This window comes from Vulpes vulpes, chromosome 1 (genome assembly GCF_048418805.1).
Source record: "Vulpes vulpes isolate BD-2025 chromosome 1, VulVul3, whole genome shotgun sequence".
In the NCBI taxonomy this organism is placed as follows: Eukaryota; Metazoa; Chordata; class Mammalia; order Carnivora; family Canidae; genus Vulpes; species Vulpes vulpes.
The window spans coordinates 160,165,032-160,187,564 of record NC_132780.1 but is presented as its reverse complement, the minus strand read 5'-3'; the positions used below and the strand labels follow the sequence as shown (position 1 = coordinate 160,187,564).

Here is a 22,533-nt window from a genome sequence, read left to right as displayed (position 1 = left end):
AATGTCTGAATGTGAAGCTCAAACTGTTATCGCTTCTACTGATTTAGAAAATAAAAAGAAAAATGAAGGGAATAGACTGTTTTCCCAAGCACAGATGATCAGAGTCTTACCTAAAAATATAAAGCCCAACAATCCATCCAACAATTTGTGATACTGAGCATCATAAGACAAGACCATTATTTCACATGCATATATGCCAAAGAACTAAATTAATAAACCTAATCAAATTTGCAAGTTACTGTGGGCAACAGTAAGAACATTTTTGGATGCTGCTTCCCCTTTTGTAAATGGCCTACATGTATAGTACAGTTTGATTCTCCATGCAACCGTAGGAGTTTCAGACAGCCATTACTATTTTTACATCTGAGCAAACTGAAGCTCTAGCTCAGAGGTGACATGACTTGTCTGACATTACTCAGACAGTAGTGGCAAATTTCATCCAGAAGGCAGTCATTCAGTCTTCCAATCTAAGTGACCTTCAAATACAAAGGACTATAGAGAGTTAAAAATCTAATGTCATATTGCCAATTCTCTTGTTTAGAATGACAAAAATAAAAGTTTGATAAAAATTGAAAGCAAAGGGGCATCTGGGTGGCTCAGGCGGTGAAGCATCTCTACTCTTGATTTCAGCTCAGGTAATGATCTCAGGGTCATGGGATTGAGCCCCAAATGGGCCCCACGCTTAACACAGAGTTAGCTTGAGATATCCTCTCTCTCCCCACCAAACTGCACTCAAATGTTCTATCTGTTCCTTAAATAAATAAATAAACCTTTAAAAAACTGAAAGTAAAAAATGTATGATCTTTTGAAAAATATAATATGGATTTATATTTCATTGACATTTTCTTACGTCGAGTCTTAAATGATTAAAAAGCAGGCAGCAAGCAAGACATTTTTCCAGGAGATCTGACTCTGCTCAGAACGAAAAAGGGATTCACTGCAGGCCAAGACATACATTATAGTTTGTTTCATTTTAATATATATATCAATCCTTAGGGAAAAAAAATCAGGATATAGACTTTAATTTGATTTAACCAATAAATTCATATTGGCTTACTTATTTAAACCACAATATTATGGAGAAATGATTAGACAAAAGGGACATAAAAATTTTCTGGAAAATACCCAGAAGATGAAGTTGCTTAGGAGGACAAAAATTAACACCACTTGTTGATTCAAGGGGATCCGGGTCTTCAGGAAAAAGTCAGTTGAGGCAATCATCCTTTGTCAAACAATCCATAAATATCACTGTCCTGTCCATTTTAAGAGGAAAAGTGATGATGTTGTGAACATGGTCATTCATTTTTGAAATGAGGAGCAAAGGAGAATAGACACAGTAGCTTAACTCAGACTGTTTTTCTCAGGAACATGAGCATTCAGAAGGAAAAAGGGATTAAAGATACAGTGTATTTCTATAGACTAGGTGATCCAGAGGCATTTTAATTTCTGAGGTCAATGAAATAAATTGATTACTTTTTATCATGAATCAAAATTTTATTTGCTGTATTAAAAAACCCTAATGCAGTAAGGGTTCCAGAATTGTCCAATTAATGCAAGTTAACATGAACTGAATCTCTACTGGATCTCTGGACTGATCCATACAGTCCAAAAATCATGCTAAGTATTTTACATTAATTATTTTATTCAATCTCTTAGTTACCTCACTATAATATTCATCTCTTCACAGACAAAGAAGCCAAGGGTGACAAAAGTGTAACAATTCCCAGGGCCATAAAGTCAAAAGCAGAGAAAATGGGATCTGAACTCAGGAAGTCTAACTCAACTACTATAAAATTACCTTTTATGAGGAAATATCTAAAGTCTGAAACTGAATTTATAAGCTGTGTGAACAGCTGTGTGATGGGTAGGACCTAGTAAGTACCTAAGTGCCAAAGAATGAAAATAATCCATGAATAAAGAGAATTTAAAAGAGTCTTAATTTGTTGTAACATGATATATGTGAATTTTCCAGAAACTTAAAAGCAAATTGCTTACTTTTTTCTTTTTTTTTAATTAAGTAGGCTTCACACCCAGTGTGGAGACCAACGTGAGGCTTGAACTCAAGATCCTATGATCAAGATCAGAGATCAAGAGTTAGATACTTAACTGACTGGGCCACCAGGTGCCCCTACTTTTGAAACTAACATTTGTTTATAACTTTTAGAAATCTGCTTGGCAAATGATTTACTCTTAAATCCTAAGTAAACCTTCAATTTCTGATATTCAAGATCCACAGAATACTGCTCTGAATTTTTTATTAAAAACACTCCAAGTGAATTTTTGAATAGATTAACTTCAAGCTTAACTGTTACAAAAAGTATTTTTATTCTTTATCATTCCTATGATCGTCTTATAAGTCACTCTAGCTAGTTAGATTTATATTTAGCACATATTTAGTTAATAAATGCAGCTTAACATGGAATATATCCTTAAAAGTGAAAAATGTCTATCTTTTCAAATCATATATAATACTTGTGATCATTTAATGTCATAAATCCATATATAAGTGAGTACTTGTATGTGTATGTGGTACATATCAATATAAACATGTGGGAAGTGAATTGACAGTTCACTCCACCCTTGGATTTTCTTCAGAATACAATACAAAATTGAAAAGAAAAAGAAAAAAAGCTTTGGTTTCTGTTTTAATTTCTCAGTTGCTTAATGGTTCTGTACCCCTCTTTGAATCCTGAGGTATGTCTCTTATAATTAATGAGCATACCATAATCCAAACTTCTTGAGCATGAGAAAGCCAGAAAAATAATGGAAGGCACAGCCTAGTAAAGCAAAACCTGCTAGTGTACACTAACATTGGGAAGAATACTTCACCCCCCCCTCTCAGGAACCCACACAGGCTTGTTTATAGTTCATAGCAGCCTACTTTTCCCCCGCCTGTCTCTCATAGGAGGTTAAGAATACTTCTCAACGTGACAAAAACCCACCTACTCAAAGGGAAGGTTAATTATTGCTCCATAATTAAACTTGCAAGAAAATTGTTAAGATTAATGAAGCAGTGCTTACTAAGTGATTACAAGCTCTCCATGAACTACCACAGAAATATCTCTTTACCAAAAACACCAACACATATATTGATAAGAGATTTTGCACAAATCATTTTAGTGAGGAATCTAGATCAACATATATAAATCAAACCTATGTATCTAAAAAGAAAAAAAAAGTAACATAAAAGGAAGAAAAACAGGGAGGGAAGGAAGAGAGAAGGGAAACAGCAGGACAAGTTTTACCTTTCAATAAGAACTACCATGCTAAAATGATTTTTTTCTACTTAGTTCTGTGATAAGTATGACTCAGCAAAAGACTACCACAATACCCTCTCCAATCTGAGTAAGGTTGAGAATGCCGAAAAACCTAACAACTTTTTGAATAAATACCAAAAGAATGGTCTCTTGTAATATAAATGTACAATTACTGTAGCTATTTTAGTATTAATTTTAATTAGGCTAAGACACAAATTACTAACATATTGATAAATAATACCTAAAACAAGTTCCATAGTGTTGCCAGCAATAAATTCAAACACAGCTGCCCAGAGGACATTATGGACTATGTGGGTGAGTTCTTCCTCCCAAAATATCATTGACTGACATGGCCAGCATGTCATTATATTTGAATTACAACATATGTTACCAATGTGCCTAATCACCTTTTAGCAACACCAATCAGCACAACTACTCCCCATCTCCCTAACTGGACATTATATCAGTTATATATGCTAGGTTAGGCTGTAGTAACAAAGGCAAACCCAAAATTCCCAGGGTCTCAAAACAGAAAAAGTTCTTCCTTGCTCATGCTTCCCAACTATCATGGGTCAGTAAAGGCATGAGGCAGGAGCCTTCTCTCATTTTAGACATTCAAGGACTCAGGATGACCAAGGTGCCCCTTCTCCTCAAGTACAGGTCTCTATGCCAGAGCTAAAGAAACTTTAATGCTTTCTTCCACCCAACTATTAGTGGGCCAGGAACACAATTCCTCCACATACCCAGAATGGTAGAAGGCTGGAAATATGAAGAGCCTTCATAACACCTCAATTATCCACTCATATCTACAGAACACCAAAGCTAATAAACTTTTTGTTGTTGTTTTAATAAGTTTTCAGTTATGGATATACATTATATGTGAATAATCAAAGGAACTCAAAATAATTTTCACTATCCTATTATCTTTAGTTCATTCCAAGAAGTTTGACAGTTTGCAACTGAACTATTTAGGGATTAACAAAACCACACAGAAGAGTATCAAAATGGATAGCACCAAATATATTACATTTATAAAGATTTAAAATTGGGGCTTTTGTATTTATCAACTAAAGTTAAAGGATTTTAAATATAATATTCATTTTTCTAAATAAAAGAATTCTAAAATAATATTCATTTTAACCTAGGCAAACTAGAATGTGAGCCAGAGGCATAACTGGAATATGCAAATGTGCAGGAGGGATGGAAACCTAAGAAGAGGTTTGGGATGCGGATGACTGGAAGGAAAAATGAAGTATTGTGGCATTCATCCTGAGGAACCACATTCAGCCACAGAACGAGCTGATTCTGGAGAAAGTCTGAAAGAAATGTTTACATGACAGCCACTAAAAATGGGTCATAAACATGTCTTATACAACGAGTGTGACAGAAAAAAGAGAAGGCATGGGGATCACACCTTTAGCGTAAACACAGCATGGCTTCATTACACTAGGTCTCTGTAGAGCAAAGGCAGAAACACTAATGGCAGGCAGAAGATAGCAAGTGACCAACAAATTGGATGAGACATGGCAGAAAAGTAACAGAGTCAACTTATGGACATCCCCACAAGGCATCAGAGGTGCCTGAAAGGCATGATGGAATAGGCTGAGGGCTTGCCTGAGCTTTGGGAGTTAAACCCAGGCAAACTTTTAGCCTGTTGAATGGGAAGGAGCAGGGGATGGAGAAAAATTAAGCACAGATAAATGGGCCATAGACATGGATCCCAAACAAATTAGGAATTTTGTTCTAAGCAAAATGCAGCAAAAACAAAATGGCAGTTCTTACACATTCTTGGTGATCAAGATGCTAAAAATTTTAGTTTCTCAGAGGAAGAGAAACTAAATGGCAAAATTTTTTTGCCATTAATTTTTCCTATGTGGCTTCATATGGAGGCTTCTAAGATTTACAGTTCTGCAGTGGTTTTGCAAGCAGAGTTGCCTCTGGAGCCAACACAGGAAGAAAGGAGACTGATTAGGCAGGGCTCTAGGCCCCCTGCCCACTTCAACAGAAACAGCTCCGTTTTTTTAAATCTTTTTTATATATTGGCTTTTATTTAGAAAAAAATGTTCCAGTGCTGAGGAAAAAAAAAGTCGTATTAATTCACATTCTACATGTACTTATTTCTTTCACCTTAATCAGTTCTTACTACTTAATGGCTCAACCTCTATTCTGCTTCCAAACTCTCTCTGTTCCATTTCTGTGGTTTCTGTGGTCTCCGGATACAGAAGCCAGAGGCAAGCACACATAATATTTATTATGCCTGGAACTCAATTGTGCCCTTATCACCAATTGAACACCCAAACATGGTCATGAGAAAATTCCATCAGAAAATTTCAATGAGAAATCACTAAAACAGATAAAAGCCATAGGTTTTTAAGACAGCAGATTTTAATATATTACAAATGTTGGGGTCAAAATACGCTCTGCTGTGCAAATGGAACAATGATGCTCCACAGCTATTTACTTCATCATGCTTGAAAGTAAAACAACCTACTGAAAATTTTGTTTAAAAAGCAGTTGTGCTTGGTTAATTTCACAGGCATGTGTATTAAAAAAATACATACTGTTTGCCCTACAAATGACAAAAACCAAGGCCAGCCAAAGAAAGCTGACCACAGCCTGACATATCTATAAAGAAAGCTGACCTCTCTCTGAGAAGCCAAAGTAAACTCAAATTTCTCAGTCTACAGTGCAGAAGCAGATCTTTGAAAGTTTGCCAGATTTATGTAGAAAGATTACATAAAGTAAACAGATTTTTATCTTCCCAAGGCGCCCTCTTTTCCACACTACGATTGTTATGAGTAGCTACATAAGAAGAAACATTTCCAAAAGCAACCAGTATACAATAAATAGTTGTTATGTATTACTGATTCAGAAAAATCATAAAGCTCTGTTTCAACATAATTGTGTGCACATAATTTTTGGAAATTACTTGTTTTTTTCCTCTTGAGATCCTTCCTTGATGTGAGAGGCAACAAACAGACTAACACAGAGAAAAAATTTAAAAACTGTAATTTTTATGATGAAACTTCAAAGGCAAACTTAGCTGCCTCGATTTGGTTTTTGTAATGAAACAAAGAAAGAAAAAATGCTTTTTGTGTGTCTTCTTCTTGTTTTGCTTTGAGAGACACAGTGAAATCAATAAGCAAAATGAAACTGAAATTCTATTTTCATTTTACATTTTCCATCATTTCCACTTCCATTTACATTATAATGACATAAAATTACAACAAAATCTTAATCTAGTCAGTATTTTTTAAATCTTATATGAGAACCTTGAAGTTATTTGTTTTTAAGGATCAATTCACAATTTTTTTTTTGGAATATCCAGGCCAGTTTAAACATTCTGGGGTCACATCAATGCTGAAAATGTATATATGCTGTATATGAATGTATATATATATATACATAATTTAAGAATTAGCTAAATAATCAACAAACCAACAAGTAAATCTACAAAAATACTTATAGAGTTTAAATTCAATGGAATTTTAAAGATGAACACATCAATTCTGAGAGAGAATTAAGTGTAAAAAAATACCATTTCTACTGAGCTAAAAAAAAATAGGCCAACTGATTTTAATTTTCATTAACTCAGTTCTTTAAATTCTTATTTCTTTGTTTACTTGGGCTGGTCTATCTGCAAAAGGGCTAATACTTACATGAGACCTTTAGCACATTAAAGGAAAGGATCAAAATTTAAAATGTGGGTTTCAAGCCAGTCTTATAAGAAATCAGAAATCATGTCACCACCACAATTATACACCCCTATACTAGTCAGGGTCCCAGTAAGAAACAGATGGTGTCCTCAAATAAGATAATTTGAGAAAAAAATCTAGGCATGGATAGTGCTTGATGAAACCAAGGAGAGAGCGCATAGCACTCAGGGTTAGAAACAGCAGAGAGGGGCAGCTGGGGTGGCTCGCAGTTGAGAGCCTGCCTTCAACCCAAGGCATGATACTGGAGACCTGGGATCAAGTTCCACGTCGGGCTCCCTGCATGGAGTCTGATTCTCCCTCTGCCTGTATCTCTGCCTCTCTCTCTCTCTCTCTCTCTCTCTCTCTCTGTCTCTAATAAATAAATAAAATCTTTAAAGAAACAGCAGAGCACTACCACCCACAGGTGGGAGGAGAGAGTGGCTGCCAGAGCTCAAAGGGTAAGCCCACCTGCCTGAAGCTGGGACTGTCAGTGAAGGAGAGAACCCAGACCTCTCCCCCCGCCCCCAACACTATTTCTCAATGTACCATAGAATAAACAATGTTGAGGACATCCTATTTCCTCAAAACACAGATTTCCCTAGAAAATGATAGTGAAAGGAAATCCTAGATAGGTGTTGCTAAATCATCTTAGTCTACACAGACTCTGAACTTGAAATACACTGCTCTTTAAATTTAATGAGCTTAGACTGAATATTGCTTTTTGAGACTGACATCACAGTGTTTAAATAATATATACTAAATAGAACAAAAATCTAATAGATGAAAGCTTTAATTTGTAAAGATACTGTAAGTAGTATAGTGAAGTATACTCTGATTATTGTCCTGGCTAGATACCAGATTTTTTTTAATTTTTTATTTAATTATTCATGAGAAACAGAGATAGAGGCAGAGACATAGGCAGAGGGAGAAGCAGGCTGCCCTTGAGGAGCCTGATGTGAGACTCGATCCCAGGACCCCAGGATCACTACCTGAGCCAAAGGCAGATGCTCAACCACCGAACCACCCAGGTGCCCCTAGATTTTTTTTTAATTAAACAGAAGAACTATCAAACAATATTAAGTGACTGTGCCTCTTTCATGTTATACAAATGGTATTAATATAAATCCCCAAAAGACTTAAATTCAGCTGAAATAATGTTCTCATCATGTTTGCAGATTGGGAATCCATTAACCAGGTAATATTTGGACTACGTAACACCTAACATCCCTCATGTATCTGAGAATTTGTGATTCAGTTTCAAGCACTCCAAAAACAGTGAGAAAACCCAAAGTTCTGAAATTCTCTAGTTTTTCATTTGAACCAATTTGTATTAAATTTTTAGAGAAAGGAAAACCACAGTCTTTAGGGTATTCTATATATTCAGCACATGTCAATGGGACAAATAATATGTGTTTCACACAATTATTTCCCAAATAAAATAATATATGCAAGAGAGCCTGGCAAACTAGAAAACATTTTCTCAATGTTAGGTTTTATTATATTCTTTAAATTTATAAAATGTTTATTATAATGCTTTACTCCCTTATATTTTCAGGAGCGATATTAGATGAAGCTTCTCCTTAAAAACATTTATTGGAAGGCAGCCCAGGTGGCTCAGCGGTTTAGCGCCACCTTGGGCCTGGGGCGTGATCCTGGAGACCCGGGATTGAGTCCCGCATCGGGCTCCCTGCATGGAGCCTGCTTCTCCCTCTGCCTGTCTCTGCGCACCGCCCCCTCCAGTGTCTCTCATGAATAAATAAATAACATCTTTAAAAAATATATTTATTGGAGAACAAATTATTGTTTGGATATGCAAGCATAGAAATCAATTTTTAAAAAATTATCAAAAGTTTTAAAATTACATTAAAAGGAAGAAACACTGGTAGAAATGTCATGAAAGAAATACTGTGTAATACCTGGGAGAGATATGAATTACCTAGAAGAGATAATATTTCTGTGACATTTCTATCAACTTAACATATTTATTGCTAAAAAGTAATTTCATCAAGGTAGCCTTCTCTTTTTGATTCTCCAACTGTTTTAATGCTTTTTATTCTGTTTAGGTGTATTTAAGTCATATTCTAAATCAGGTGGTCCTTGAACAACATAGGCTTGAGTTGCACGAGTCCACTTACACATATATTTTTTAAAATAAATACAATATTATAAATGTATTTTCTCTTATGATTTTCTTAATAACATTTATTTTCTCTAGCTTGCTACAAGAATAGAATATATATATGTATATATGTGTATACACACACACACACTATTTATAGAATTGGTAAGGCTTCCTGTCATTAGTGGCCTATTAGAAATTAAATTTTGGGGGTGTCAAAAATAGTATTCAGATTTCTAACTGTGCCCATAGCACCCCAGATGTTCAAGGGTCAACTGTTTTAAAATCTGGTTGTATCAGTATTCTAATATCTTTTCCATGCACATATTTTTTCTGTTTTCGCAAACAACAGAATATTCCCCAAAGAAACTTATTATCCAGAAGAAATAATTAGAGAATATAATATCCAGGATTAGGTTGGCAGGTAAATTATTTCATTTAACACAGTGGAACCAAACAGTAATCATTTTACCTTCATATTTTATAATGTTTTCCAAGCATTAATGATTATGTGATGGGGATGGGCGTGGATATGGTGAAAATGCATATGAGCAAACATTTCAGATTTCAGAAAAGACTCCTATTCACTTAATTAATTTTGAGAGAAACAACTCCATACTAATGTACTCATTATGAATTTGTTACTTATTATCTTTCTGTTTATAGTAGAAATACATTTCTTATTAACCTTTAACATACAGATAGCTAGGTCATTCTCTGCAAGTGAGCAAGATTCCTGAATGACAGTTGAAAAATAATGAACATAGAGCATGTAGCTTTTCATGGGGTCTTAGAGATCACATTTTGTAATTTTCCTTCAAGAAAACATCAGAATCTTCAAATGAGTAGTAAAAAAATTTTGTTTTCAATATCTGAATGTATAAGCCTTTGGGGAATCCTGGGGCTTACTGGTATGTGATTACAATCCAGTGAAAAACATACAAGATAGTCCTAGTTTTTTTTTTTCCAAATGGTTTAATATGGACTAGTATTTCAGGATAATTCCTTTTCAAAATACATTTCAAAACATGAGCTTAATTTTGTGTACTGCAGAAAAGAGTAAAATACTCATGGAACTGTTTAATTTAAATGGATTTGCAGGCTATCCACAATGATATCCAAAGGACATCTTTCCAGGCCCAGGGTGACTCACACACCACTAGCTTGATCTATTTGATATATTAGTCATGCCTCCATCAACACATAGGTACTGAGATGCTACCTTTTCTGTATCTATTACAAAACATTCAAGATGCTTAATGATCCTTTGTTAAATTCCCTAAGTTCATAAGCAAGTTCAAATAATTAAATGACAATCTGCTTCATTATTTATTATCAATTCTCTATTATTTATAGCCAAAAGATAAGAATAAAAAAGACATTCAAAAACTGAATTGAGAGCCTAATGTAACTTGAGCAATGGTCTTGTGTTTTACATGTCCAATCTCATTTAATTCAACACTCTACTACCAAAGATTGATGAGTCAAGCTCAGTCACTTGTCAGATGCTACTAGGAGGCTGAGTCACTCTGGGGACTCAAGTGTACCTTACAACAAAATACCTTTCATTTCAATGAAGTGATATACTTAGAAAAATTGCATTCCTCTCTGATTTTTATTAGTTAATTGATTTGGGAAAAAATCTCCACAGGGCTGACAGGAACTAAAATATTCCAGGCCATTAATTTTATTAGGCTTTTAAAATTCAGTACATGATGTCATTTCCTGTTCTCCTGTACCCTGAGAAATAAGCATTACCAACCTAATCTGAGAAGGGGAAAGTAGTAATATAGAGTAACAGTTACGATGTGGAGGAGAAGATTCAAACTCAGCTCTTTCTGGTTCAGGATTTTATTTTTTTTATTTTTTATTTTTATTTTTTTAGTTTTCTGGTTCAGGATTTTAAAGCCAGCAATGATTTTTTGAAAAAGTAAGACAAGTTTATTTTTGAATGAACACTGATTTGAGACCCAAGAGCCATATGACTTTAGGTAATATATACCAGAGTGATTCTAAAGAATACTATGTTTTATAAAAGTATTCAGTTTAACTATAAAATTGCTTCTTTTAGAAATGAAGTCAATAAGGTAATGCACGAAGCTGAACTCAAGTAAAACTTTCTTGTCAATTTTGGAAGGAAACTACCTACAGTACATTTATTTACAGCTATCATAAAAACCCACTGACACATCTTGGCAAATGTGTGCTTGTATGGGACATAGGTGTACACACATAAATGTTCATGTTAATATTTTATCACCCACAAAAATGTGTTGACACATAACGGAATTTTGTTTCACTAAATATTATATATAAATACACACAGACACATATATATGACATCTTTAATTATCAAAATTCTAAAATGACAAATGACAAAAGTAAAAATTATGGCACTTTGCACTTTACTTGATCAGGCCTGGAATTTTAATAATATTCTATTACTACACTTATAAATTATTAAACAAGAGTGAACTACAGAGGTGCTGAACTTGACATGCGGATATTCTTTTCCTCTCTCTTGGAAAGAGTTTGCATGTTTGTCTTCAAACTATGCAAGAGAGGATTTGGGAAATGTCATTACTGTCGAAGTAATGCTAGAGCCAGAAGAGAGAAACATAAAGAGAAAGGAAGACAGTTAAACAGGGGTGCTTGGGTGGCTCAGTTAGTTAAGCATCTGCCTTCAGCTCAGGTCATGAACCTGGGCTTTTGGGGTCCTAGGATGGAGCCCCCTTCTTCCTCTCCCTCTGCCCTCACCATTTATTCTCTCTCTCTATCACAAATAAATAAATCTTTTTAAAAGTTTTAAAAAAGATAGTTAAGCAGAAATTAGCAAATTTTCTTACCATGTTTTGGTGGGTAGCCATATGTAGAAAGTTATATGGATCATAATCTTTATATTATATATATATAAATATATATATATATATAAAACATAATCTTTATATATATATATAACATGTATATAAAACTAAGAATATTTTTTAATGATTCTATTCTTCTTGTTAAAAAGTGTTATTAAATAATATGTTGAGATCAGAAGCTGGCCTAAGTAATACATTAATGGAATTGGAAATTATATAAATGATAGCTACCTTTCCCTAAATAAACCAGAAAGTAAAAGGTGGCCCCTTTCCCCAAATGATATAGTTTTATTCTTTTGATTGTAACCAAGGTATCACTATCTTTCCTATTGAGATCTTTTTTGTTTTGTTCATTTAACATTCAATATTTACTAAAACTTTATTGTCATAGACAACTGATGACTCAGTCTTCATGCATGAAGAATTCCCAGGTCTAGTGGAGGGAAATGGAAATATAAATGGGAAATACACAGCAATATGATAAGTGCTAGAACAGAAGTACAGTACATGCAGAGCACCATGGGATGCAGCCAAGGGGCAGACCAAACTCTCAGGCTTTGCATCTTCAAGGAACAGACTCACGACACCTTTCTATATCTCGATAGAGTGCAGGATCATGGTAGTTATTTACAAAGGAATTAAGACTCAATGACCATAAAGAGCAAGGTGAAAGGCTGCTGAACAGTTCTGAGGGCAAAAAGAGCAAGAGTAGAAAGAAATAAAAACACTGAGAGAGACCCAAATTGCTCTAGATGACAAAATAGGTATCTAGAACTACAAATACACACACAACCCAGGCTCACTTTTACACAGGCACATAGTGAGACTTCCCTTGAGTGACAGAGTATCAAGGATTAGTACAGGCAGAGTGAAAAGACAAATGAGTATGTGTGTTCAGATTTCCTGGAATCTATACAGGGATCCCAATTTCCCTTCACATAAGTAGCACCATTGATATAAGTAGGAAACAAAGGTTCTATTAAGGCTTATTATGTGATTTAGATACCCTGGTAGAATTTTTCTGCCCAAACTGTTTCAGTTGCTTATTTTAGGTGAAGTACTGAGAATTAAGATCTAATATCACATCTTATATTTTTAGCTTTATAGTCCAGAATCATCTATGGTAGAAAAAAAAGTGTCCTATAAAACGTAGCAAAGACCTCATGAATACATGCCAGTACCTCCCCAGACTTACATCTGAAAACCAAGTAAACAGCAATGTCATTTGAGTTTCCTTTTTAAAAACAGGTTATATACATTAAGTGTAGACAGTTTTTAAAAAAATACTGCCTGAAATAAGACATCGTTATTTTTAAGAGTCTTCACTATATTGATTTACTTGGATTTCAAATTTTCACATAAAAATTGGGGAATGGCAACTAAGTTTTTATAATGATGTATCACCTTCAAATATGTCAAACATGATTTTTAAAAAAAGATACTTAAATGTACTAATGCTTAACACTTTAATAAGGCATCAGTCCAATTATGTAGTTTTGTAATGTATTCAAGATAACATTTATAATTGTTGATGTCATCACTACCAAGAGTGATAGTTTTCTTCTTGCTGTTTTCTGGCTATGAAATTCTTCGGTATGTGAATGTATTATTAGCAAACATTATAGTAGAAGTCCTAAATCAACAAAACCAACATCCCAGACCTGGAAGCCTATAGTTTCCTCAAATATTAACTAAATATGATTTTATGATTTCAATGGATACATTCAAAATATTCAGAATTTGGTACACCACTGCCATCACCATCAGCACTGCACAAAACAACCTAAAACTGTATTTATTGCATGTAAAGAGTCGTCTATTCAATTTGTGCCACTTCTACGATGTAATGAACATAGAAAATATTTCCACTCAAGGTTTTTGGTACTTATTACAACAAATAAAACAGAAGTAAAAAAAAAAAATAGAGAATAATTTTGGAGAATAATTTTGTTATTTATTACCTTGATAACTTACAGGATAGTCTATTTTTCTATAGAAAATAGAAATCATATATTAATGTAAAATGAAGTAGAATTTTTAAAGCGTTATTTTAAAACTTGGGATTACATGTTACCATATAAAGTAAAGACGTTTTGAAATAAAATTAGATATGAGTAGCACAACTATATGTAATTATTAACCTCTAACCTCATGAATATCATTATATGGTAGTTTATTTGAAATGGAATTAAATAATTCTTTCATAAGATTTTACATATCATTTATATAAAAGATTTAAGATTTAATATACTTTGCATAAATTGTACTAAGAGTCTGCAGATTTTCACATTCCTTTCCTACAACACAACATAGCTAAAAAGGTCTTCTTTGAATGAGGTAAGGAATGCTGTATATATTTTATAAGAATTACTTATAAATGCATCAGCTACAATTATGTCATCAGGACTTACTTATCCTTACATTTCTGAGTCAGAATACCTAAACAATTAATGAACACAAATTTAGAAAAAGGAGAATACAGGCTGTGCAATTTTACTGATACAGTATATATTCTTCCCCTATTATATAAAGTTTTCCTAGTTCAGTTCATAGTAACAATTTTCACATAATCACTTATTTGTCTGTGGAGCTGTTCCTTTCTCATTTTGCCAGCTAACTAGCCAAAAGAAAAAGATGTGTTCCCACGTGACTGTGATATATACATCGAATGCCTAAAATCATTCATATTCTTACTCATTTACAAAACAAAAGGCTATCTAGTCCAACTTCTATAAATCCTAGCACTGTCTCAACCCACATCTCATGATCGTGACCTGCAAAACCTTTGAAAATCATGCTTAATATGCACACAATTTTGTTTTTGTCACTTGCTACCATTCACAAAAAAAGAAAAAAAAAAAGCTTCCAAAACTAGTTTCAAGTCCCACTCCTCATCCACAGACAATTTCATGATGGAATTTTACCCACTGAAAAAACAGATTCTCTAGATTTTATTAAAACAACAATAAAACAGACAAATACTAGTTCTGATGTTAATTGTCTTATTAGCCAGCTTGTAGCATCACATTTTCTGTGTGTACTGTAGCTTCTTATTCTAGGGGACACTAATTAGTTTTAAATGGTGTTAAATACCATCCCTGCAGTTGCAAGTGCTTCTCTGGGATTTTTACTAGAGAAAAGAACTCCTGTAATTTAAAACCACTTTGTTTTCTTCAGCCACAGCTGTTAGCGAAACACTGACCTGTAGAAATCGGAAAGGTTTTCAACCCTCTCTCATTGCCATTACTCTGCATTTATTTTCTAACACATCTTCTCTCCATGTACCATTGCTCTTCCATAATCCCCATCCCCCAAATTGCTTTCAGTGGAGAAACCGCATTTAGCTAGTTAAGCCCTCCTCTCTCTTTCCCTCCCCCCTCCCCTTACAAAGCCTTGGCTACTCTTAAAGAAAATTCTCCAACAACGTGTCAATTTTATATTGGCCACAAAGACAACTTCTGTTGGGGGAAGGGGAGGAAAGAGGGACTGGAGCTTGGCTGTCCCTTTCCACAGACAGGGATCTTTGTGGCGATCAGAAAACATTTCCTGCATAAAAAATCAACACACTCTCTAGTTTCAGGGTTGGGGAGCGAGAACGAATGCGTATCAACCGTGTCCTCAAAGGAATGGAAACGCATCCGTTAACCTTCCAAACAGGAAAGTCATTTTCACAAAATATGTCAGCTTTCTTGCATTATTAAACATAATCCAAAATCTGAAATCCTCTGGTAGCTCCCCCACTGGGGATTGGGTGAAAGCTATAAATCACTCCTGTACTTTCTCTTTTTCCTCTGCATTTCCGTTGCACTATTTTTTCCATCTAGCTCGTCTCTGACACGCTCTCACTCTCCTCGTGTATATCAACAGGGGACCAAGAAGAGCAAAAATCCCACAAGAGGGCTATCAGGTTTTACAGGATCAGCCTGTGTTTTAATTCTACCCTTCACCCCTGCCTCCAAGTGGCTTCACAGCCAGAAGACCCCAGAGTTTACGCTTCCAGTGGGGTTTCCTTGACCCACAAAAGAGCAAGCACGCAGGATTTATTGTGCAAAGCATTTTTTTTTAAAATTATCCGGCCTCTGGGGGAGGGGAGACACCCTTGTCTTCAGGTGTCAGAAAGTCATTTGGTCAAAACAGGCTTGCTATTGAGTTTGTGTCACTTTTTTGTCCTGCTTCCACAACTTGGGGCACCACAACTAAAGGGGTCTCTTGGTTGAGACACTGAGATAGAGAGGGCAAAGGAGAGAGGAAGTAAAGAGTACTTTTTACAGGGCTACAGCATAAAGTAGAAATCCTACAAATCTACTTCACAGGAGTGTGTGTGAGAAAGAGAGCACATGTGTAGAGGTAGGTCTCCACAAGGGGCTGCAGCCCAATAAAGACCCCCCCCCTCCCCAACCTCCATCGCAAACTGGCTCCACATTTTTGCCTCTCTTTTCTCCTGAATATTCCACATAAATTAACAGAGCATGTTGATGAGAGCTACCCAATCCTCACTGCCCCATCTCTAAAATCTTGAAACCCAAAATTAGCTTAAGAGGCCTATATTAGTGAAGATCACAAATCAAATGACTCCAAAGATGATAAAGTTAAAGAGCAATGATTAAGCCCTTGTGTTGAAACAGAACATCTTAATGCCATCTCCCAACACCCCTCCCTCCCATCTCCCCCTCTCTACTGGGCACTTACCTTCTTTGGGCGGTCGCTTGGCCTCCCTGGTAAGATTGCAGACCTGGGTGGTTTGCAGCTCCTGGGTCAGACAGCCCTCGGTCTGCTCATTCAGGGGTAACACCACGTTATTTAACAAAACCAGCGACTGGTCGTCGATCCCCCACTCTCCCAAATGCTGAGGGCAGGTGCATTTTGTATACATGATCCCACATGATTCTGTTCTCCCATTTTCTGATTTTAAGCAGCTCTCCAACCAAGTGCATAATACATGGCAACCAAACTGGCTTGGGCTCACCTTGTTCAATACCAAAAACTCAAAAAAAGATTTCTGATCTTCTTCCCCTTTTTTCTGTAATCCTGGGAAATCAGTTGGAAACACCCGACGTATTTGAATAAAATTTTTATCATATTGTAGAAAAACGAAAGCATTCTTGGAATCGCAGAGTTGCATTATAGAATGATTCTTTCTTAAAAGATCCTTTATTTTTTCATGGGAAAAATGATCAAACTGATAAGCCAAGAGGGAAAAGTTAGAGCAGCTAAGGTCCTTTTTGGAAAATTTCAGGTAAATGCTATATTTGGTTGGATCTGGATTTTCCAGCGTCCAAGTGCAGTTTGTAAAGTTTTTGGGAAACATTTCACTTACAGAATACGATCCATAAATGACTCCCTTCACCAAAGTTGAACACCAGAAGTCTTGGGCAGCATTAAATCCAAACATAACCAGGAGATAGGTGGAAAATATATAAATCAGCAGGTTACGAACAGCCTTCATCCTATGTCATTTGGCCTGTAAAAATGGCAATGAAAGTAAAATACAAGTAGGAGTCTATGCGCATTGAAAAAAGAAACTCCTTCCAATATTACAGCCAGCTGTTTTCAAGACTTCAGTAAAAAAAAAAAAAAAAAAAAAAAAAAACCCTTTTTAAAAGAAGGGCAGGTAATTTTTTATTTTATAACGCTAGGAAATTATCTGTTGCTGTGTGAACAGCGCCCTCACGTGGTCACTCACAATGGCCAAATTCTCCACATTCAAGTAAAATAATATTTAATAGATGATTAACATGAATGCTCTAATTTACCTACCAGGATTTCCTCCAAGTACATTATGATTCCATTGAAAGAAGAGGAAAACAGATCTTTTTAAAAATATCATAACCTAAATTTTAATTTTTGAAATATTTTTAAGCAACCAATACCTTTTCTCTCAGTCAGCCTGCAGTAAACATCATCACACAAACTCTAATCTGATAATCTGGGAACAGCTGTCATCACATTATTTCTTTTATCTTAAATATGAAAAGCAATCTCGATAAAGGATAGCCACAATTTTAAACACACGAATGACAATTTGTTGCAGATGAAACATCATCTCCCAAATGCCCATACTTGTCTTTACAGGGACCACCGTGTGAACTGATGAGAATTCCTGTGCAAAAACACCGGCATTCAGGTGGATCAACAGAATTTTAAAACCATGATCTGAGAAAGGGCATAGATGGGTAGATACATAGGAAAGACTTGTTGTTCAACATCACCGCTGAGAACTAGGATTTAAAGCAGGCATTTCAATGTGACATGCCCTCTTGGGATACACAAAGTGGATCACTGTATCTGTATCCAAAGGCTATATCAGTGAAAAATCCCAGGACCACAGTAATTGAGCTGGCTTCAGTCTTTTAAATTTTTTTTTAATTAGGGCTATTTTATCTAGAGTTATCTACTGTAATTTAAGATTTACACATGGTAGATAAAAGACATTAGCATCTTCTTTCTAGCAGATTTCATTACTGAATTGCTCCCTTTCCAATAGGAGCTCCAAAGCTCCTTTTCTTTATGTTTTTCAACCTGGTCTTGCATAACAAAGTAATCCTTGGGTATATTTACCTCTGTAAGTTGTTATCCAAAAATAACTTGAATTTTTTCAGCTTTAACCTTTAAGAAGTTATTTCTTAGAATAAATGACACTGCTTTTTTGTTTAGCCTTTGAGCTGAGAAAAGTGATGCCAAGTTAATTATAAAAGTCTTTAGGCTGCAGTCTCTTCCACTGTTCTGTAAACAGAGACAGACATACAGACATATAGACAGTTAAGAGTTTTCGTGTCTTTGCCTGGGTCCTCTCTGAACCAAAGGTTTTAACAAAACCCTCTTCCTTCCCATTGCATAACACACACCAACGCATGCACACAAATACCAGTGACCGAAGTCCCTGAAGATAGATCTGCATTTTCCAGATTATAATTCAAGTTCTATGTCTTGATATAGGAGAAAACAGCCCCAACTCTAAATCTCTATATAGCAGCAGTTTAAAATAACATCAGAACTGCTGGGACTATCAAAACAGCGTTCTCCGTTTCAAGCATACAGATCAATGAATAATGCATTTTCTTTGGAGAAAATAAAGCCAATGAGCATTTAAAGGTTAAAAAATTGGGAAAGTTGCAGGAAATTCTAGAATTATTTCCTTTTTTTTTTTTTTTTTTTTTTTTTGCTGTAGCACTTTGCAGGCAATGCAGGTCTGCGCAGTGTTCTTCAGGGTAGAGTGTAGGCGTTGAGAGCCAATGTGACAATAAGTGTCTAAATTAGGAATTCCATCCATGAAAGGGGGCTTCATTTTATAATAGGTACCTCAAAAAGAGGTCGTATTTCTTTTCCTAATGATACCCAGTACTTTTGCTTCCATTTATGACAGTACATGTCTGCATTGCTGTGCTCATCAGGATTAGAAAGAGTGAGGAAATAGCTCTGATTTCACTTTCAAGCTTGCTCAAGAGAGCCCCCTCAATATAATGCTCTTAATTTTAATCCTTAAGCCATGGTGTGCGGAGCCTTGTTTTATTCTAAAGAATCGAAAATGAATCCTTGAACTCTGCCGCCCCCCCCACACACCACCCCCGCCCCCGACTGCAGGGCCAGTTCAAACAATTGTATTTCCCTCTTTAAGAAAGAAAGAATGGGGTTGGGGCTGACTAAGGGATGGCTACCAAGGTCTCAAGGATGTTGCATTTATTTATTTATTTATTTATTTATTTATTTGTCTCCTGCTGAGAAGCAAACCGGCATTTAGTTTAGCTATTCTCAAAACTGATTTTTCTGGGTGACACTTTAGTTTAGTCGAACATAGACGGCGCCATCACTCCACTAAATTTTTTCCCCAATAGAAGACCCACTGCCTCCCCTTATCCTAACTTCGTTCTAACCTAAAAAATTCGCCCCATAAAATCACCCCAGTCACATACAACCGTCAGGTCTTCTAGGTCTCCCTGCCTATTCCTTCCGACCCAGCACAATCTCTTGGAAAAAAAAAAAAAAAAAGAGAGAGAGAGAGAGAGAGAGACTTCTCTAACTTTTCAACTGCGGCGTTTAAGTAAATGCAGACAGCCGGGTTCGCTCGCAGCCCCTCCACCTGCAGCGACAGCCCTTCCTTTCCCTGCCCTCCCTCCGCCAGCACGGACGAGAGCTTCTCGGGGGCGACCCCAGGCCGAGGGCAGGTGACCCCCGGACCCCTCCTTACCTTCCGCTCCGAAGCTCGCGGAGGCTCCTGCTCTAAGACACCAGCACCGGCACGCGTCCCAGCAACAGTGACGGAGAGACTCCCCTTCGGTCCCAGGCACCGTTGCCCATTTTCCCCGGCTCGGCTTCAAAAATCAGGATTTATTTTATTATTATTATTTTTTGTTGTTGTTGTTGTTTAATGCACACTTAAGAGAATCAAAAGATTGGAGTAAAAAAAGAAAAAAAAAATCCAAAAGGGGAGGGGTAGGAGCAAAAAAAAAAAAAAGAAAAAAAGCCCCCAAGCCCCCAGCGCCTGACGCCGCGTCCAACTGATGCCAACCTCCAACCGAGGTGGGGGGCGGGGGTGGGGGAAAGAAGCCCCCCGTAGGCAGACTCTAAGGAAACCAACAGCAACGAAAAAATATGCAAGTGGCTTCAAAGCGAGGATTTGTTTTTTTATCAGTTCTACCCCCAACAGACCGATCAGCCAAGAAGCAAAGAAAGCGCTGAGACGAGGAGTGACCGGCGGCGGCAGCGGCTGCTACGGCAGATTGGTTGGGGCGGTGGGTTCAGTACGGGAGTGCTCGTGCTCGGATCGCAAGGCTCAGGCTCATGCTTTCTCCTCTTTCCGCTCTCCTCCCTCCTCCTCCTCCCCCCGCAGGTACTGATGGACGGACCGCGACTGAGGGGGGGGGGGGGGAGAGGAAAAAAAAAAAAAAAATCCTTGGCTGGTGATGTCGGAAAGCTGTTTGAATGCCCAGCGAGGAGGGGCGCGAGAGGGAGCGAGATAGTAAAGCTCTGTCTCGGGTGTGCGCGCCGGCTCTCCCCGGGCCGCGCGTGCAGGAGGGGGGCGGTGCGCGTCCCCGGGGTGCGCGCGCGCGCGCCCGTCTCCCGCGTGCTCGTGCGCGTGCGCGTGCGCGCCCCCCCCTCCCCCCCGCCCGCGGCCGGCGCCCGTGCAGCGCGCTGGGCGGCCGGCCCCGAAGCTCGCCGAGCGCCGCGCCGCGCCGCCGCCGCCGCTGCGCCCTCCCGGAGCTCTGCTCCCGAGGGCGCGGGCGGGTGTGTGTGCGAGGGAAGAGGAGGGGAGGCGGGGGGGGGGGGGGCTGCACGTCACGGCTACTCAAAACCAAGCACGTCCCGAAAGCAGTATTTTCTGCGTCTGGGAGGTTTTTGCATCCTCAGTTCCCACCGCTGGGGCTGGCGGCGACCAACTGTAAGAGAAACTCCCTGGGAGGCGAGGCCGGGGGGTGCGGAGGGCTGGAAGGCGACTCTGGCGGGTGGGAAGTAAACACTGGACTTGATCGTCTTTTCTTTCTTTCAGCGCGGACCTGCCGCAGCCCGGGAGCTGTCATTTCATCAGCGGGATCCCGATGAATTGACCCAGTCCTCCGCGAAGGGGGCACATCTCAGCTCCCGAAACGCTGCGTGTCCCTCTCCGGCTGGAACAATACTAGTTTTTCTCAGCGAGGCTGCAATTAACATCTTATTTGTTCTGGGCTAGATACAGGCTTTGTCCGGACCGCGGTGCGGCGACCGAGGTTGGGCGTCTTGCGTTGCTCTCTGCATGGCAATGGGATCGTGGTCGTGGGGTCTGAACTTTTGTGTTCTTAGTGTATCTGATTCTTTTTCAAGTTTCCCTAGTAACAGGTTTGTGGCCAGGGGTGGGGGGGGGGAAAATAAAAAAGAACGAGAGAAAGGGGGAGGAAGAGCTAGCTACCAGATTCTCGATTTAGCTGCAAAAAAAAAAAAAAAAAAAGATGAATTTCTATCACTGCCCACCTTTACTTTCTATTTATTTATTTAGCCCCCTGGACGGTTGGCTGACAAGTATTTGATGAACTGGCTTCAGATACAATGCTGCCAAAGGTCATTCGCCTCCTGATTATGTCTCTACTTGTAAACGCAGTTGGTGGTTTGCAAAACAAGTGGCAAAATAGTGTGGTGATGTGGTGGGGGAGACCACAGTGGGTAATTCATTTCGTGTCGGAGTCTTCCTAAGGGTGAGTGGCTTGAGGGGCAGGTGAAGTGGAATAAAACAAATTTCCATCATTTTCTCCCCGTACACTTTCGACATTTTTCTTCCTCTTTTTGTTCCTCTCCCCTGGGGCAAATGGAGAGCTGAGAACACCGTTTTAGAAGAGGACTGCGGTGAAAACAGAAAGATGCCAATGATCTTTTATTCCCTGGAGTTGTTTGAAACATTAAAATTGGCCCTTTACTTCTTAATACATATTAATAGGGTGACCCTCTTCAAGGCTTTCTCTTCTAGGACAAGTGTTCAGAATAACATCCTGTAGGGGAAACAGTTAATCATTCCTCAACCAACAAGCTTTAACCATGTTCCAGGAACATTCACGGGCTGAGAGAGCAGCCTGTGTGGCGTGTTGGTTTCTTGTCATTTTTGGTTCATTACAATGTTTTTTAATCATTTAAGG

General features: G+C 37.7%; 1 protein-coding gene and 1 long non-coding RNA gene across 9 annotated transcripts in view; one reads left to right on the top strand and one right to left on the bottom strand.

The window, feature by feature from the left end:
* ADGRB3 (adhesion G protein-coupled receptor B3) overlaps positions 1-21,016 on the bottom strand; it is a 707,424-nt gene extending 686,408 nt beyond the window's left edge. For 4 of the 8 annotated variants that reach the window (XM_025991123.2, XM_072735057.1, XM_025991125.2 and 1 more), the window contains exons 1-3: positions 20,121-21,016; positions 18,494-18,658; positions 16,625-17,396 (exon numbers count right to left, since the gene is read on the bottom strand). In XM_025991123.2, coding sequence (XP_025846908.1) covers positions 16,625-17,381 — 757 coding nt within the window. In that variant the 5' untranslated portion in view covers positions 17,382-17,396; positions 18,494-18,658; positions 20,121-21,016. The remainder of the gene's footprint in view (positions 1-16,624; positions 17,397-18,493; positions 18,659-20,120) is intronic. The other 4 variants (XM_025991124.2, XM_072735061.1, XM_072735070.1 and 1 more) reach the window with 1 other exon arrangement.
* Positions 21,017-21,419: 403 nt separating this feature from the next.
* LOC112914255 (uncharacterized) lies at positions 21,420-22,147 on the top strand. The gene is made up of 2 exons (XR_003233811.2): positions 21,420-21,636; positions 21,903-22,147. It is a non-coding gene; the product is annotated as an uncharacterized lncRNA (long non-coding RNA).
* The last annotated feature ends 386 nt before the right edge of the window (positions 22,148-22,533 follow it).